This window comes from Danio aesculapii, chromosome 20, assembly GCF_903798145.1.
Source record: "Danio aesculapii chromosome 20, fDanAes4.1, whole genome shotgun sequence".
Taxonomy (NCBI): domain Eukaryota; kingdom Metazoa; phylum Chordata; class Actinopteri; order Cypriniformes; family Danionidae; genus Danio; species Danio aesculapii.
Window position 1 is genome coordinate 19,605,899 of NC_079454.1, and position 20,082 is coordinate 19,625,980.

The 20,082-nt window shown below is 37.3% G+C and overlaps 1 protein-coding gene across 1 annotated transcript in view; it reads right to left on the reverse strand.

Moving 5' to 3' along the window:
* The window catches only part of LOC130213711 (exostosin-1), a 638,782-nt gene extending 619,133 nt beyond the window's left edge, over nt 1–19,649 (reverse strand). Inside the window, exons 1-2 of the mRNA XM_056445469.1 lie at nt 18,700–19,649; nt 16,407–17,476 (exon numbers count right to left, since the gene is read on the reverse strand). Coding sequence (XP_056301444.1) covers nt 16,407–17,365 — 959 coding nt within the window. The 5' untranslated portion in view covers nt 17,366–17,476; nt 18,700–19,649. The remainder of the gene's footprint in view (nt 1–16,406; nt 17,477–18,699) is intronic.
* Nucleotides 19,650–20,082: the final 433 nt, after the last annotated feature.

The following is a 20,082-nucleotide window of genomic DNA, read 5'->3' on the forward strand; positions in this document are numbered from 1 at the left end:
AAAAAGGTGATTTAAGTGACTTTGAATGTGGCATGGTTGTTGGTGCCAGACAAGTTGGTCTGAGTAACGGCTGACCTACTAGGATTTTTTACGCAAAACCATTTCTAGGGTTTACAGAGAATGATCCGAAAAAGGGAAAACATCCAGTTAGCTACAGTTCTGTGGGTGCAAATGCCTTGTTGATGCCAGAGGTCAGAGGAGAATGGCCAGACTCGTTACAACCGAGGTATGCAGAAGAACATCTCTGAACACACAACATGTCCAACCTTGAGGCGGATGGGCTACAGTAGCAGAAGAACACACAGGGTGCCACTCCTGTTAGCTAAGAGCAGGAAATTGAGGCTACAATTTGCAAAGCCTCACCAATATTGGACAACATAAGATTGGAAAAATGTTGCCTGGTCTTTTGAGTTTAAATTTTTGCTGCGACATTCAGATTGTAAGGTTAGTATTTGGCATCAACAACATTTAAGTATGGATCCATCCTGCCTTGTATCAAAGGTTCAGGCTGGTGGTGGTGGTGTAATGGTGTGGGGGACATTTTCTTGGCACACTTTGGCCTCATTAGTACCGATTGAGCATTGTGTCAATGCTACAGCCAACCTAAGTATTGTTGCTGACAATGTCCATCCCTTTATGACCACAGTGTACCCATCTTCTGATGGCTATTTCCAGCAGGATAATGCACCGTGTCATAAAACGTGAATCATCTCAGACTGGCATCTTGAACAATGTCAATGAGTTCACTGTACTCAAATGGCCTCCACAGTCACCAGATCTCAGTCCAATAGAGAACCTTTGGGATGTGGTGGAACGGAAGATTAGCATCATGGATGTGCAGTCGACAAATCTGCAGCAACCGCCTGATGCTATCATGTCAATATTGACAAAAATCTCTGTGGAATATTTCCAGTACCTTGTTATATATATACCACAAAGGAAGTAAGGCAGTTCTGAAGGCAAAGAGGGGTTCGACCCAGTACTCCTAAGTGTACATAAGTATATATTTTTGCTTATGTACATTATGTACAATTCCAACATTATGGATGTGACATTTGCAGTAAAATCTCAAAAAGATAAATTGACAGAGGAAGTATATGTTAACATTATATAGAAATATCTCTTTATATTTTTTTTCAAAACAACTAGTCACAGAGTTGTGGGAGCAGAAAAACATCAATATGTAAACATTTTTTTATATTTTAAATGAAGGAAATAAACATGTGTTATGGATGTGACAAAAAAAAGTCTGCAAGTTTGCAGTATATGACATACTTTGTAAAAATTGTGTGAATTTATCTACACAACCCAAAAGAAACAATGCTCAACAAAAGGATAAGAGTTGGCTCACTATAGAACAAACATGATTGATTTTATTTGATTTTACATTTTTTCATTTATACATCTCTCTTTTATGGATGTGACGGATGTAAATTGCCACTTGTATGACTTTGGTAAATCGAATTTAATTGTTTGAAAACACTGATAGAGACATTTTTAAGTATTTTTAAAGCACTGTAAAATACAAGCCTACACAAAAAATGCAGAAACGGTTTTGTTATTTTGGCGAAAACTACATTTTTTTTTGTGGCAGGGTTGACATTTGTATGGAATTGCTCATATTTATTTATATATATATATATATATATATATATATATATATATATATATATATATATATATATATATATATATATATATATATATATACTCAAGATAACATGTAGCAGAGTGAAAATTTAGAATAAAATAAGTTCTGCTACTATACAATATAACCCTTCTCCACACTGAGAGTGGTTTATTGTGGAAAAAAGTGGATAGATTTTCTGTTGCTGGACAAACAGTAGCAAAAGCAGCTCTTTCGCGGTAGGTGGGATTGTTACTGACGTTTCAGGACGTTCACCACTGTGTTTTTTTTATCTGTCAAATGCCTCTTCATATCTGTCTTTCTCTACCGCCATCTCCCACAGTGCAGTTTTCTCCCAAACTGCTGAGAAGGCCTATTGAAAAACTCACAAAGTCTCCAGGTAGCTGAAAATCTCCTGCTAGAAACACGATCCGCCTCTCAGTCAACAGCAGGCCAAGCTGTTCCACTGCACTGATTTCTTATCCTACAGGTCCTCACTTCCAGTCAATCAGATATCACTAAAATCACCATGTAGACAGAATAGGTTGTCCTTTTAGTGACGGTTTTCCCAGAAATGTCAGGTAAAAAACACTTGCTGTCAATATTCTGACACAAAAGGCATCACGAAACATCATCTTGCAACCTCCCGATCATTTAGCTGGCTAAAAATCTGAAACTCTATATGTCCGGGGCTGAAGAAAGCTCTATTATATATTGATTATGTATTTAATTTAGTACATTATAGTCAGCTGTACTGAAAAGGTAGAAGTGATGATGGGGTTTAATTTCAGTTTGGGCTCAGCAACAGTAGTTAGTAGACAGTGGTTAATAGTCAGAAAGCATTCGGATCAGCTAAGAGGTTGTCTTCTGTGTTTGATTAGACAATTAAAGCATAATCGACTTTGTTAAATATACTTGTATATATTTTCACTGTTAATAGGTGTTTCATGCTTGAAATCAGTTTAAAGTACAGAACACGGCAAATTCAACAATAACTTTATCAAATTTAAAACAATGGTTCACAAACAGGACTTTGCGTTTCTTCTGTTTTTTTTTTGTTTTGTTTTTTTGTCAGAATTATTATTATTCAGAATTATTCTGCCATGATGACAGTAAATAATATTTTACTAGATATTTTTCATGACACTTCTATACAGCTTAAAGTGACATTTAAAGGCTTAACTAGGTTAATTAAGGTAACTAGACAGGTTAGGGTAATTAGGCAAGTTATTGTATTATTAAGGTTTGTTCTGTAGACTATCGAAAAAAATATATAGCTTAAAGGGACTATTATATTTGACCTTAAAACGGTTTTTAAAAAAATTTTAAACTGCTTTTATTCTAGCCGAAATAAAACAAATAAGTACTTTCTCTATAAGAAAAACCATTATCAGACATACTGTGAAAATGTTCTTGCTCTGTTAAACATCATTTTAAAATAATTAAACACTTCCTAAAATAAATGCCCCCTTCCCATCTACTGAAGTACTGATTTAGCAATTTTATTATATTACACAATATCTAAGAAATCCTGACAAAATTCATCTCAGATATTCAACGTACAACATTTCAGTAAAGAAATAATATCCACTACTAGATATATGCTGCTTTTAAATGTAGAAATGAGGCTGCGTCCGAAATCTCATACTTCAATACTATATAGTACGCTAAAATCAGTATGCGAGTCGAGTAGTATCTTTGAAATCATAGAATGCCGAAATCAGTATGTGAGAAGTACCCGGATGACTTACTACTTTTGGCAAGATTCTGAAGTGCACATTGGATGGACACTACACTATCAGATGATTCTGTCGCCTCACAGCAAGAAAGTCGCTGGTTCGAGCCTCGGCTGGGTCAGTTGGCGTTTCTGTGTGGAGTTTGCATGTTTTCTCTGCGTTTGAGTGGGTTTCCTCCAGGTGCTCCGGTTTCCCCCACAGTCCAAAGACATGTGGTACAGGTGAATTGGGTAGGCTAAATAGTCCGTAGTCCGTTTTTATTACACTCATGTGAATGAGTGTGTGTGGATGTTTCCCAGAAATGGGTTGCGGCTGGAAGGGCATCCGCTGCGTAGAAACATGCTGGATAAGTTGGCAGTTATTCCGCTGTGAAACCGAAAACTGAGTTTTTAATCTCAGAGTCTTTAATCAACTCAGAGTTCAAGTTTAAACTCAGAGTTGGTTGAACCTCCTTACTGAAACAGGCCCAATAACACATTCATATCTCAACAGGGTCCGTCATGGTTTCGGGTCCCCTTGAAACATTTCCGTTGTGTTAAGTGGATATTTCTTCAGTCGTGTTGTGACCAATTGCTGTGTGTTTCTTCAGTTGTTTGTGTTGTGAGAATTTGCAACACGTGTGCTGTCAAATTGATGATGATCACTTTTTTTTGTAATCACATGTGCCTTCTTAAATTACAGCCCGTTAAGCTCTCTCAGCCACCTTATACATGATGCCCCGCAGGAGAATTCATGAATGGCAGTGAAGCAATGCAACGAATGCAGGTAAGGCACGTGTTCATGACAAAATGGCGTATATAGTACGTCCGAGTTCCATTCATACTGCTCACAATCATACTGTGTAGAATGTACTTTTCTAACGACCGAGTAGTATGTCTAAATTTAAATGCAGTACCTACTGAGTAGTAGGCAATTTCGGACGTAGCCTGGTTGTGTTTCATATTGAAACGAAAATTGAGTAGAGGGTGGGGTTTTATTTTTGTGCCTCTGCTCTCATCTTTCACTTGCTCTCATTTTTCACGGTTTTGCAGGGACGTGGCTAAGCATATTTCACTTACATCTGACATCATCATTGAAGTGCTGCCTTTCCAGAGTGGAATCAAATGGTCAGATTTTGGTTAAAGATTACTAAAACAGTGTTTTATTTTGTTTTTTTTAATTGTATTAACTTCCACAGATTAATTGTTCTCCTTAAAACTAACAATGTGCGCAAGCAAAATAAACATTGTACATTTTGATGTCATGCTGACTTTAATATTACAGTGCATTCACAGTCTCCCAAATGAGACAAAAGCTACAACTAAAGCAAAAACATTCAACCCAGGCTTATTCTAAAAATTAACATTTCTGGAGAGCACCAAATACGTCCCAGGAGGTACGTTATTTTGCAGTTTTTGTTTTCGTGAATCCACCAGAGCTCGCTATGTACACTTTTTGAGATCTCAAATTTCACTCACGAGTGTCATTCGTGCCTGCTGTTCTTATATAAATCCACCAGAGGCTGCTGCCGACTGGTCCACTCTCCTCCTTCCCTAAGCCCAACCAATAGTGTTTTCAAAAGCACCGATTGACCCAAGCCTATGTTGAAAATATTTGCAAAACAAGTTTTACATAAATACTTGATCAAAAGTAAATGTCAACAGGTTGTGTTACTACACCAGAGTAAATGTTTTGCGCCTTTTGTTACACCGTGGTTCACTTTATGCCTGACAACAGATCAATTCCTCGAGTTTGTTTGTCATAAAAGTTTAGGAATTTAATACTCCGCAGCAGTGAGCTCTCCAAGTTTGAGCAGCTGTGTTTATTGAAGAGGGCGATTAATTTTGGAGGTATAACTGGGATTTGTGATCACTTCCCTTTTGTGTGATTCTGCGGCAAAAAAAATTAAATAAAAAATCCTAAAACAACAACACATCACGTTAATCACACACCCTAATTAAAAACCAGCAGGCTCCTCTCTTCCTCACACACACACTATATGCTTGTCTTTCTTTCTCTCTTTATGCCGTCTCTCTCTTTCTCAAGTGTGATGGATTTGGAGGAAGCGCCCAGTCGTGAGCTGCTCTAATTTAGAGTCTATCAATACATCTTAGCAGTGGGAGCTCTTTCTGCCTTGTTTCTCCACCTTCTTCCTCCTTCTGTTCTTCCACTCGAGGAACAAACGCCGACTCGACATCTTCTGCTCGACGCGCTCGATAATGAAAGCTCATTGGTGTGAACTTTCCATTCAAACTCTGGAGGAGAGAAATCTACAGGTGAGAAGAAGGTGGAGATCCTTCAGATTCATCTCATGAAAATTTCGGTCTTCATTTTACTCATTTCAAACATATCAGAAATTTGGGTGATATTTTTTATGACGTCTGTACTTCTAATACATTACAGTGGTATTCGTAAATGCTGTGTAAAATTGCTAGTGTGCATTGTCCAATCCAAGCAAGAATAAAACAAAGAAAAAGTTTGTTTTGGTCATCTTCAATCAAAGTCTGAGCATTTGCTTCCACGTATGGAGCACCGGTCCTTGTCCGATGATGTCAATTTGTCATAATATTTTTAAAAACGTCCCTCTTACCATTAGTTTGCTATGAGTGAATGAGGGAAGGGTGACGCAGTGGTGCAGTAGGTAGTGCTGTCGCCTCACAGAAAGAAGGTCGCTGGTTCGAGCCTCAGCTGGGTCAGTTGCCGTTTCTGTGAGGAGTTTGCATGTTTTCCCTGCGTTCGCGTGGGTTTCCTCTGGGTGCTCTGGTTTCCGGAGGTGAATTGGGTAGGCTAAATTTTCCGCAGTGTATGAGTGTGAATGAGTGTGTATGGATGTTTCCCATAGATGGGTTGCAGCTGGAAGCGCATCCGCTGCGTAAAACGTGCTGTATAAGTTGGCGGTTCATTACGCTGTGGCAACCTCCGATTAATAAAGGGACTAAGCCAAAAAGAAAATGAATGAATGAATGAATGAGGGAAGCCCCACCCCTACTTAATATTCAGTTTTAGTTGGAAGTACATCAACATACTTAAATAAAAGCCTTAGCAACTTCGCATAGACATTAATGTACTTTATACTACAGGGCTGTTGAATGCTTGATACTGATTGGCTGCTCAACAGGTGTGCAGTTTGTCACAATCACCAGTGATCCAGGCAACAATCCTGACACTAGATGAACTACAAATCCTGTCATGCACCTGTCACATACCTGTTCCGGTTCTCTGTTGGTTACACACACACTGCTGGGAGCTGCTCAAGGACTGATTACACAGACTATATAGACTGCTCATTTTGTCACACATATTGCTAAGTCTTGTTCTTTAGTTATCCTGTAGCATTACGAAGCTTTAATCCTGTCTAGCATTTCCGTGTTTAGATCCTTGCCTTGTTTTCCTATTCTTGATTCCTTGCCGCCTAACCTGATCTTTTGCTTGGTTTTTTTTTAGTACGATCTTGGATTACCTTTATGCTTCTGTTTTGCTCCTGTTTTGACCATTGCCTGTCTGACCACTCTTATCAATAAAGAACTACACGTGGATCTTTAACTCTGTTGTCCAGCATCCCAAAAGTTGCACAGTTAGGCTTCATTTACAGAACCACAAAATCTGCCATTATATGGACTATGGCTGCATGGTGGTGCAGTGGGTTGCACATTCGCCTCACAGCAAGAAGTACGCTGGTTCAAAAGGGTGTGTCTAGGTGTTTCCCAGAGATGGGAGGCAGCTGGAAGAGCATCCGCTGTGTAAAACATATGCTGGATAAATTGGCGGCTCATTCCGCTGTGGCGACCCCAGATTAATTAAGGGACTAAGCCGAAAGGAAAATGAATGAAATGAATGAATATATGGACTACAGATCTATTCATGCACCGCTATCACGCACCTGTTCCGGATTCTGCTGAAAAGCCCACTACTACTTCTACTTTAAAAGCACATGTAATCAGTTCGTAAGGATCCTATGGCTGTGTGTGTGGGCAATCAACAGAATCTGGAACAGGTGTGTGTGAGCGGTGCATGACTGGACCTATAGTCCATATAATGGCGGATTTGTAGTTCTATGGTGATCTGCGTGTTTACCAGCAACCTACAAGGATTAGATCGCTGGTGATTGTGACACTGACCGAACTTTCTCCATTCCTGTATTTAATCTGTTTGCAGGGTTTAATTTTTTTATTTTCATTTTGGCAAGTTGTTTTGCTATAGTTTATGACAGAAAAGTTCTCAGTGGGCCATCTTCATTTAATCTAGGCTTTTTTAATACCAGTAGACCATATCCAATCTGTGCCACATGGAAGGAAAAAAATTGGAATTGGGTCACTTGAACCATTCAGTGTCAATGTAGCCTTATTCTCAGAAAATCGCACGGCTAAAGTAGTTCCAGGCAGGTTTTGACCGCATTGCAGTCCCATATAGCTATACTGAACGATTTCAATCATTTCACAGCTAAGTAACATCAGAAATCACATTAAAACACAGCAGGGGGCTTTAGATGAGATGCATAAGCAACTAGTGCTACACAAAAGAGCTGTTTCAGGACAAAAACCTGACAAAAAAATCCGGACTGTCTTGAAATAAAGGTGTAAAACTCTAGTAAAAGCGAAATAATTGACTCAAGTGTGTTGAATTATTTGAAAATAATGCTTCACCACTACCTAAGATGTGTATTATTTTTCTAATAGTTCTAATTGTCAATAGTTCCTTCTATAAAGCCTAAAATGGCTTTTGAATAATGTTACAATGTGTTTTATCATCTCAGTAATAATCATAGTAACAGTAATAATACTCTAAATAATATAACTTTGTCCATCTACGTTATAATCGATTATATATCCCATAATTGGATTTCTTCTAGTTTCCTAAGAAGTGTCATATTTTGACATTGCAATTGAAAGGTGTGAACATTATCATATTACATCTTTTTATACTACTGAGGCAAACTCTTCAGTAAAGTTTTTAGTTTAGGCAAAAGCCATACTTAATAATAAAGAATCCCCTATAGCAGGCTATAAATAGGCTATAGGCTATAAACTATAAGCTATAAAAAGGCTATTAATAAAATATAACATGAACATGTGTCCTAAACTGATTCTTACTTTTTTCAAGTCAAGTCAAGTCAAGTCGAGATTTATTGTCATTCCGCTACATGTGTGGACATAGAGAGGAACAAAATGTCATGCCTCACAGGAAACTGTGCTACATAAATTAATCATAAATACAAACAAAATGAGATTTCAGAGGGGGATAAATTGACAGGAGTTGAGGGCTCTAACAACCTGTGGGAAGAAGCTGTTGAGTAGACTAGTCGAGCAGGCTCTAATTTCGTTCAAATGTCTGTTCTTGGGGGGTTTTTTTGTCTGTTTTTTTTTTTTATTCTTTTTATTTATTTATTTATTTATTTTTTTTTTTTTTTTTACTTTTTAACGTTTACTTACATTTTTACACAAAAATAATTGTTTTTGCTTCAACAACTTATTTAAAATCAGCTGAATCAACACAATTCTTTAATGTTTTTTTTGGGGGGGACAACTTAAATATTTTATGTTCAATCCACTTAAATTAAGTTAACAAAATCCATTTGGGACAACATAAAAAATGTGTGGAACCCAGCATTTTTACACTGTAGTTTGGCCCTTTTAAAATGAATATATTATCATGTATGAGCATATTATATAAGCTGCAACATTTCATGTTTCAAATATAGAGGTGTGAACCTACACTTGTTTTACGGTTCGGTTTGGATGGGTTACGACTATCATGCCATCGATTTGGTTCAATTCAATATCTCGGTGTGTCATGGTGCATTGACGATCCTTTACATACACAATTTGATATTTTACTTCACAGCACAGCATTTCTTGTATTAAAATTTATACTATTCGTAATACAGTTTTGTCCTTTAAACAACATGAATATTAAAGCAAATAAACAAATATAAATATCCCGCTTGTTTTCTGAGCCTTGTCTAACGAGTTCTTACACCTCTATGATTGGTCCTGTGCTCAATCGAAAGGGCTGTGATTGGCTCTAATGCTCTGGTGCTGTTCACCAATGAGTGACAGTGATAAACAGCAGCGGTGATCACAGCTGATCCGTGATAGACGCGGTGGAGAAAACACACACTCGAGTCTGTATCCATAAGTATCGTTGTAACAGCCGAGAAGAGAGGAAAAGTTACCTCAGAGAGAGAGAGAGAGAGAGCGAGAGCAGACCAAATAAAAACATCCGTGATGCGCTTGCGCACACACACACACACACACACAGACACACACATCTAGATTATTATAAATGAATCATTGTAAATATACTGATTACTTTTGTTTTTATTACTGTTTTATCCTAAAATGTTGATTGCTAAATGTACAGTTTATTCTGATCTATTATTATTTTATTAATTTGTATTAATAATATGATACATTGAATAATATATTATATATTAATTACATTTATATATATATTTATATTTATACTTTAATTATATTTATATTTATATATATATAGGGCAACACAGTGGCACAGTAGGTAGTGCTGTCGCCTCACAGCAAGAGGGTCGCTGGTTCACAACTTCATGCATTGGGTTCAATGTCCAGTCTCTGTGTTCAGTCTCTGTGTTCAGCCAAATTGTCAAATTTTGTTCAATTCCATTTAAATTTAATTTTGCTCAAAGTGCATCAGGGTTTTTAGACTGTATATGATTTGCTCAAATTTACACCGCTGAATTCTGGTTCACTGCACACAGCGAGCTGCTAATAAATCAAGTGAATTACTGGGTTATTTGCAGTAGTGTTGTGCTTGTTGAGTCTTTGAGTTATATGCCGTTGGCCTGTTTCACACAATACTGCATCGGCGACAAATCTGCAGCCCATATTGACAACATTCTGTCCACGTCAGCAGACACAAGCAGAACTGAGACTTCATGCGTAAACAAGGATTTTACTGTTTTTAATAATTGTAGTCTTGAGTTTAAATACACACAACTTGAGGAATCTGATAAACTGGTAAACAAATATTTATGAAAATGTTATATTCATTCATTCATTCATTTTCTTTTTGGCTTAGTCCCTTTATTAACCTGGCATCGCCACAGTGGAATAAACCGCCAACTTATCCAGCATATGTTATTACGCAGCGGATGCCCTTCCAGCACTGGGAAACACCCATGCACTCTCACATGCACACACATACACTACGGACAATTTAGCTTATTCAATTCACCTACTGTATAGCGCATGTCTTTGGACTGTGGGGGAAGCGCATGTCTTTGGACAACAAGAGGAACCCCACGCAAACACGAGGAGAACATGCAAACTCCACACCGAAATGCCAACCGACTCAGCCGGGCCTCGAACCAGCGACCTTCTTGCTGTAAGGCGACAGTGCTACCCACGGTGCCACCACGTCACCAAGTGTTATATTATTCACTTAAAAAAAAATTATTTTGCTGCTTGATCAAACTACTTATTTAAAATGAGTTGAAACAACACAATACTTTTTTTGGAGACAACATTGTTTTGTGTTCTCTTAAATTGGTAAAAATCATTAAGTTAACTTAATCGATTTGTGTTGAGAAAACATTAAGGAATTACATGAAACCCAGCATTGTTTACACTGTACACTGTAAAAAGTGATTAGTTACTGAAAGTGAGTAAACCCATTGCCGTAAAAGCAATAAGTTCACTTTACTTAAAAATAAAGTAAACCAATTGTTACTTTAAACTGTTAAGTTGGCTTAACTTAATTTTAATAATTCGGCAAATTTGTAATCACTTTTTTTAAAATTAAAGACAACTAATCGCTTTTTACTAGAAGTGTTTGTATATTTTGCTGCCCTGTTTACTTACATTATCTTAGATGTTTCAAAGAATGTTCAAATACAGATAAATAAGCTGATCATGTCTTGTACCGCCATAAGCTAATGATGTCACAGACCCTTGTTTTATGGTTTGCTTTTATATATAACATGAAAACACCAAATACGATTTGATATGTTGTGTATAATAATTATTGTTTAATATGTTTAATAATAATAATAATAATAATAATAATAATAATAATAATAATTATTATTATTATTAATATTATTATTATTATTATTATTATTATTATTATTATTATTATTATTATTATTATAAGAAATCAACCCCTGGAACATAAATGTCCCCCAAAAAAACTAATCTGCAAGCTGATGAACCACCAACAGCATCAGTGTGAAAGCTCACACCACACACACACACACACACACACACACACACAGCATGTGTGAAACTGGCATTCTCAGACTTTACATGCGATCCCATCCTTGTCATATGTGCATGTTTTCATTTAAATATTGTTTAATGTGTAATTTATATTGCTCAGCTTGTTAGGTTACAGAATGTTTTGAAAAGCAGAACACTAACGATCCAACTCATGACTCAACTGTTATTGCTGACAGTAAAAATATGACACAACCATGCATTATAGACCAGTTCCTTGCACCACACAAACTTTTGATGTTTCACGCAAACTACAAAACCATGGCCCGGAAAAGCAGCACAGCCCATTTTATTTACTATAACCATCAAAATTTACAGATCTGAAACTAGATGATGCATTCATATCAGAAACTATACTTAACTACACAATATCATACAGTATAATATGAGAATTTTATAACATTGATAATTTTATGTGTGCAATTGTGTTCTGCATGTGTGTTCAGATGTGCTTGTGTGTATTTGCATGTGTATGTGTGCGGGTATGCAAGTGTGGTGTGTGCTTGTGCGAACGTGTGTGTATGTCTCTGCATGTCTCTGTGTGCGTGTGTGTCCATGCATTCAACTATGTGCATGTAATTTTGTTTGTGTATGTGTGCGTTAGTATAAGTTTAAGTTAGTGTGTACTAGTGCCTATGTGTGTGCATGTATGCGTTTGTGTGTTTTTGTGTGTGTGTTATGCATTTATGTTAGTGTGAGTGTGCTTGTGTGTGTATGCATGCATGCGTGTGCATGTGTGTGTGTGTGTATGTGGTGTGTGCCTGTGCAAGTGTGTGTATGTGTGTGTATGTACATGCATTCAGGCTTGCATCTTTTTGTACATGCATGCATGTGTGTGTGTGTGTGTGTGTGTGCTTGTGTGCGTACATGTGTGTATATGTGTGTGTTTGGTATTTTTTGTGACTCTAAGCTCTCCTGATTAATTCAACTGAGGGCCAATTATTGAGCGTTCTGCCTCTCAGAAATCCTCTCCATTCATTTGAGGCATAAGAGTCTGCTAGTCAAGACCTTCCAACCTTACTTTCTGCAGTCTGATGATCCAATTACTTAAAAGTCAGACCTTGCCAGCCATTTAATACACTACATTATACATTAATGCAGTACTCTTTAATACACTAAATGGCCATCAATGTGTGGACACCTGAATGACAACATACTTTAAATTTTATTTCTACATCAGTAAAGCTGCAAGTCCACCGAAGCTTTTTTTTTTCTCGAGCTGAACATATGATTTCTGTTGTTGTCAATGGGACGTTATTTGAGCGCTTGCCATTTTGTCATTCATTGCAAGGTGAAAAACGCGGCACACATCTGTGTCATTTTTCAATCTGTGTAATAACAGTGTTAAAATGATGGACAAAAAACTAAGCTAATCTAGCTAATCAGATTTTTGCATGACTCTTCGGGGGTCAGTCGTGTTATATGATATGATAGCATACATGCAGTACATCTCTGTGTGTATAGTGTTATTGTAATATTCAGAAAACAGAAATACAACTGCACCTATGTAATTATATGGTAATTAGATGATACTAACGGTGTAATAACAATGGTTTATTGATGGACAAAAAAACCTAGCTAATCTAGCTCTAATCTGATTTTTGCATGATTCTCCTGGCATCAGCCGTGATCTCTGTGTATGGTGTTATTGTAACATTCAGAAAACAGAAATGCAACTGCATCCATGTAATTACATGTAATTAGACAATAATAACTGTGTAATAACAATAATATACCGATGGACAACAAATACAACAAACAAAATTAATCTAGCTCCATTCTGATTTTCTGTACAAACTTCAGAACAACACCACAGCAATAATGATTTGATAAATAAAGCTGGATCCGTATAAAAAAAAAAGCTTTATATCACTGTTACAGGTTGTTGCACATGTCTAATGCTGGAAAAAGGCCAAGCATATACACATTATAATATAAGACAATAACAATTTAATCATTGTGCCTAAGAGAATTGAACACTATAACATAAATCTCGGCAAAATTGTGCATTTACACAAAGCGCTCACATTTATTTGTCAGGAACAGATGAAGATTGGCTTTGTTTCAGGTTAAGAGACCTCTAGAGTCCTTTTTTCGCAGCATTTTTACTATTTTTTTTTCCTGAGCTAGACAAATGCAACACCACTGCCATTTATAGCCGTATTCCCATGATGACCACATGAACACTACAGTCTAAAGTACAAAACAAGCAACAGTCTAAATCACCCTGACATTAAATACAGCCATTGCGCTTTTTATCCTCAGTGGCGTTTACTCAGGTTAACCTTTGAATGACCAAGCATAAAATACAAAGGCAAACTGGAATCCTTACTGTATGAATCAAGCAAACAACAATCTCCACCTCATCAGCTCAACTAAGGTTGTATAATCTGCACATTAAAGAAATCGTTCAAGCCATAATGGAAATTCTGACATCTCTCTTATACTCATGATCATTTCATCATAAACTTGTATGACTTTTCAAGAATGTTCAGTTACTGTTTATTTTAAGGTGTCCTTGTTACAGTGTAACTATTCATTTAACTACTGAGTAATATTAATTAATCACATGGGCGTACTGGTTAGGTTTAGAATGCGTTAGGGTTAGTTAACTTATGTGAAGTGTTGGGTAAGTCACTTAAAAAAGATTGAATTGGTAATTACTGGTTAAATGATTAATATTGTATTTAAATGACTTTGCTAATTACTTTGTCTAAAATCTAAATTATTTACTGAATAAGTAATTGAATTACTTAACTCAATACTAAAAATCTACAAATGCCAACTTTAAACAATATAAATTATATTATTTCCTTAAATTTGAGTCAACAAGATCTATTTAGTTTTATTTTAAATAAACATTTAAATTATTACACAATATTTCTTACATATTAACACAAATTTTAAAAAAAATTTCATTTGCTATGTTTCCATCCAAAGATGTGAATCAAATGTATGCACAAAACTGGAATATTGCATAAAATACATGCAAATAAAGCAGCGTTTTCATCCAATGAATCAAAGCAAGCAAAATCGTCACTTCCTCATTAACTGGCGCCAAATATAAATTTGCTGCGGTAGAAGAAGCTACGTCAATCTTTTCTTTATTTAATAAATTACTTGCTGACAAATGCTGACACGCATTGACAGTCCTTGACAGTCCTGAAGGTAATTAATAATATAATAACACTAATAATGAAATGGTTAAGGCGTTTTAGAATGACCAAAACAACATTTCAGATGTGTTACAGTGAGCTTAGCCTGCAAGTTTATCTATTCACACACATTTTTATCACCACATGATTTCTCATAACAAAATCACGTGACCTTTTTTAATGCGCATACTGCAATTTGTTCTGTAAAAGTGATTCCATCGTAGTTTATGCACATCTTTTCTTATCGAATATGTTTTTTATGAGCTTTTTCAAAATGTATGCACATCTTGGCGTTTCCATCAACCGTTTTTTTATGCACATAACCAAAATGTGCATAAAAATAACTGGATGGAAACATAGCTACTGTTTCTTAAGTATGTATGTATGTATATATATATATATATATATATAGAAAATAATTATTATGCTAAATATATATTACTCAGCTTCTTTTAATTGATTTAAATAGAAACTCTTGAATTTATGTATAGTTTTCAAGGCAAGTTTAAGGCCCAATCCCAATTCTATTTTGTACCACTACCCCTTCCCCTTGGCCCTTGAAACAGAGTGTGAAGGGAAAGGGCTTCAAAATTTACCCTATGAGATGGGACAGCACTACAACACCTGCACACATCAACATATATCATCATGAGCTCTTGCTTCATATGAGATTGACGATCGCGACTGCTGTAGTTACTCAAGTTGCGTTTTACTTTTGGTATTTATCCTCAGGAAATCACTGAAGGCAACGTTAACATGTTATCATAATGATCTAATGTGGCAATAAACTCGTAACCGTACTGTACATTTACGCCCTGGCCATATTCATCTATGTAAACACAAGAAAACAACATTAGCATTATATCAGACACTGTAAAAAGCTATCCACGCTCATTCTGAAAACGTACCTCTACAGACGTTGCTGGACACCGCGAAATACGTCCCAGCGGCACGTTTTTCTGCAGTTTTTGTTTTCGCGAATCCTCGAGAGGCCGGTGTGTACTCTTTTTGAGATATCAAATTTCCCTCGCAAGTTCCATTCGCGCCTGCTGTTCTCACGTAAACCCACCAGAGGCTGCTGTCGACTGACTTTTTGACAGACTTTTTGACTGACTGAGCGAATGTTCAACTGATGTGCACTAACGGGAAAAACTGGTTGCAGCCGGAATGCCGTTGTAGATGGTGTATTCTGGCATATTTTCTTACCATTTGCTTTCGAGTGTGGTCCTGAAAAATCTCTCTTTCGAGGGGTATCTAGTCCTTACCCTTAGCCCTACGCCTTCAAGAAAATTGGGACACCACACCACACAAAATTGGGTAATGGAAAGGGCTAAGTGGTAGAATTAGGATTGAGCCTAAGTAACTGTAATGAAAATACATGGCCTAAAAATTTAAAGAATTCCTTTACTTTTCAGCAGAAAACTAAAACCCAACACTGGTTGTGTGTATTTATGCATAATTAAATTTTAATTACTATAACAAGAACATGTGTAACAAGGAGACCTTCAAATAAGGTTACCAAATGTTTCAACCAATTTATCCTCTATTCACTCCAATATGCAAAAAAAAATGAATTTTCATATTTGTCTGAACTTTTCCTCTAAAGTTTTGCTTTAATCCATCCACCAGCGCAATAAAAATAGCAAAACATGTGACTTACTTTGTGTATTCTTCATTGTCTCGGTCACACCTTGCATCCTTATGTTTTTCCCAGTCTTTCCCATGTTTGCAGGTAGTCAATAAAATGATATCATCCCCATTATGTATGTGATAAAGCGCGTTTCTGGTTTCGGAGCCGATGCCAGTTAGATACCTTTTCCCCTTGAAGACCAGCAAGTATTTCCGTAAAGGGGGGACATTGTTAAGATTCAGAAAACCTTTGTCTCCTCCTTTCTGTGGATGGTCTTTTGAAAACAGAGGGATGGAAATATCAAAATGTGGTCTAAAGTTGTCCATGTCAGTACTGGCCTTAGCCAACATGGCTTGTCCGATATCGAATCCTAGTTCCTCTGTATAATCAGGCCAAGTTCCAGAGTACAAGTTAAAAATCAGATGGTTCCTCCCTTCGTACCACAAAGGGAGGCTTTGAATTCGAGCTCGGACATTATGCACATATTGAGCAGACAGCTGGTCCCTGTCTAAAGTGTCTATGCTCAAAACAAACAAACAGGCCTCGTTAGGGTCCGTGGTGTAGAACCCCGACTCCTCGATGGCGGCCAGAATTTTCTGGTAGCTTTCCGAGGGCACTTCACCTTTCTGAGGTGGATAAACGTAGATTTTAAACCCCCGTTCACAGCGCTGGAAATCAAAGCAGGTGTCCATGCGGCATCTTCGGCTCTTGTAGATGTTTTTCTGGATTTCACGTCTCTCGCGAGGAGATGTGTGTTGATGAAGAAGCAGAGGTCCATCTTCTTCCTGCTCGGCCTCACCCAGGTAGGTCTGCAGTGGGGGATCTACCCATTCAGGCCAGCGAGGTGAAAAGCTGGGCACCTGCGACAATCCATAAAGCTCTGCACGGTTTTGGCTGTGGAACTCACCAATCTGCAGGCCACACAGGTAGGCGAGCAGCAGGCTACAGGCGCCCACTGATACCAGCAGGTATCGCTTCTTTGCCTGCATGTGGACGGTGAGAAGCAGGGCAGGAGATGAAGGAAGCACAGAGGGTCAACTGAAAACCCACAGGACCAGCTTTCATACCAGTACGAGCATTCTGATATAGCCTACTGCACACTGTGAGCACAGAGACACAGAGAGGGTCATGTTAGCTCTTCTACAATAGAATGGATGGACATTGTTTATTGTTTTAGGGGTTAATAGGGATTAAGAAAATGATAATTTAATTGGAATTTACTTGTCATTCTCTGTCAGGACATAATCCTTTTTTTATTCTTTCCCACAGTGTGAGCAAATTTAGAATTCAGGTTTAAAATCAAACACAAACAAACATTTTGAATATTATTTAGGACCACACACTCCAGATAAGTCTGATAAAATCTTTTGAATAAGATTACACTTTTGATTAAACCATAAGGTACTTTCAGAAATAATTTTATGTGTTTGAAGAGATGGTTCACCCTTAAAAAATTACATTTACTCACAATTTCAAAGCTTTATTATTTTCTTTCTTCTGCTGAACACAAACAAAGATAGTGTGAAGAAAGCTGAAAACCTGTAGACTACTTAGTTGGAAAAACAAATATTTCTGAAGTCAATGGTTACATGTTTTAAGCTTCTTCAGAATATCTTCTTTTATGTTCAGCAGAAGAATGATGTAGGATATTATCATAAAGTGTAACGTATAAAAAAACATAAAGGTTTGGAGCAAGTGAAGGGAGAATAAATGATGACAAAATTGTCGTTTTGGCATGAATGAACTCCCTTTAATAACTATCATCTTTAGAGAACTAGTTATGATAATGGTACCCAGTGTTCAAAATTTTCAGTGAATCACAGAGAGGTCTGGCTTTTTTCAAAGGAAATCTTGTGGCGCCATAGAGGTTCATCTCGCGCCCTAAACATATTTTGTCAACATTACCACATGAAGGAAATCCTTAGGGAAAGTGCTGGAACAACGTTCGTTTTATCTCCTTGGGTAAAACTATTGGAAATTTAATCAATTTACAGCACTGTAAGAAAACATTTGTCGTTACTGAAACTTTGTGGAAACGTAAATAAGTTGTGTATACACTTATTTAGAAATGGAAACGTGAACAAGTTGAACTTATTTAGAAAATTAGCTGCTGTTTTAAACACTCTTCTAGCCCAATCTAAAACATGGTCAAATGATGTAAACTAAGATGACAAATAAGAAGAAAAATCTAATAATTTTTGGTGAAAGCTTTCGAGTAGAAGTTTCTACAATTCACCTCAGGCTCCATAAACTAAATAGCCTAGCATAGGTAATATTTCACACAGTCAAATAAAATTAGCATATATTAAGAGAGATGTTTTACCTCAGTCACCTGTTGAAGCGTCAATAGTCTATTGATGAGTAGAGGACCTTCGATAATTCCAAAGTTTATCTTTCAAATCAAAACACTATCAAGTCAGTGCATTATCGGGAGTTGTGCAGAAGTAATTGCCAGCCATCTCTGTCTTCACGCGTAAAAGATCTCGACCTTAGTCTTTATAATATAGCGATCACGCGTGAAACTGACAGAAAAACGAACGCGGTCCGAATCCATTACCCTGACGAAGCAATGTGATGTTCGTTGTCTATTTACATGCTTGATTTAAATCTCTTAATAATCCATAAATCGACAAACGCACAACTTCAGTAAATCCACCGAGTCTTCTTCACATCACACTCCGTCCACAAGTGTTGACGCATCATGAACTCAACCAACGCGTCAGGTAGGCTATCTCCAGAATTAAGAAACATATCTTTTCCTTTAAAAACGAGGATTACCAGCTGTTATCCCTTTGGATAAATGTGTAGGTTCCACAACAAAATCCACCAAAGAGTTCCTGAGACATCCTGTCGCGTTTACAACTCTCCAAACCCAACGCGAAACTTATCATCGTGGTCTAACAGCATCCAGGAGGCTCTTAATAAACCACCTGGTCTGGACCACAGGTTTCAGTCCCATCCAATGCTTGGATTTAAATTGAAGTTCGTTGTCAGTCAAAGCTTGATTTTGGAGTTAATCCGATGGGACCACGTGCGCCTATCCAAAATTGCTTTCTCGTGAAATTCTCAAATTAATGCCTTTTTAATGAACGAGTATTCCCCACCGAAAGGCACTTGGCGTGAAAGTTACCGCTGCTGCCCGCTGGACAGAGCATCTTTACCGGGACGAGCCCGCGAAAGCGCACACACCTTCTGTCGCATCCCTTCCTGATATAAACAATCCCTTCAGAAGCAGCAAGCGTGGGGTCTGGTGATGCTGCGATCCAGGCGAGAGTTGGGGAATCCGCTCAGCATCTCTAAGGGACCTTGAACCTCCCACTATCCTCGGGTCTGCCTGTGTGCTCGCCGTTATTGGCGGAGAATCGCGGTCGATCTGCTCAGAGGAGCCGCATGTGTGGAGCCGACAGATGCAGACTCGAGGAAAGCATGACACGGTGAGAGCGCTGAAAGAAACCCATTGAGCGACAGAAGAATGCAAGAAAAGCTTCATAGAAAAACTCTCCACTGGTGCACATGATACTATATAGTCATTTAGTGAAATATATAGTGTTTTTGAATCAGGCTACTTTAGTAAAGTGTATTATACTGTAGCCTACACTGAAAAAAATGTCTACAAAACTGTTGCAATTGATTTGTTGATTTGAAACAAGTTAAATTTAGTAATGTTCAACTTAATTTGTTTGTTTAAATTTAGCCCAAATAAATT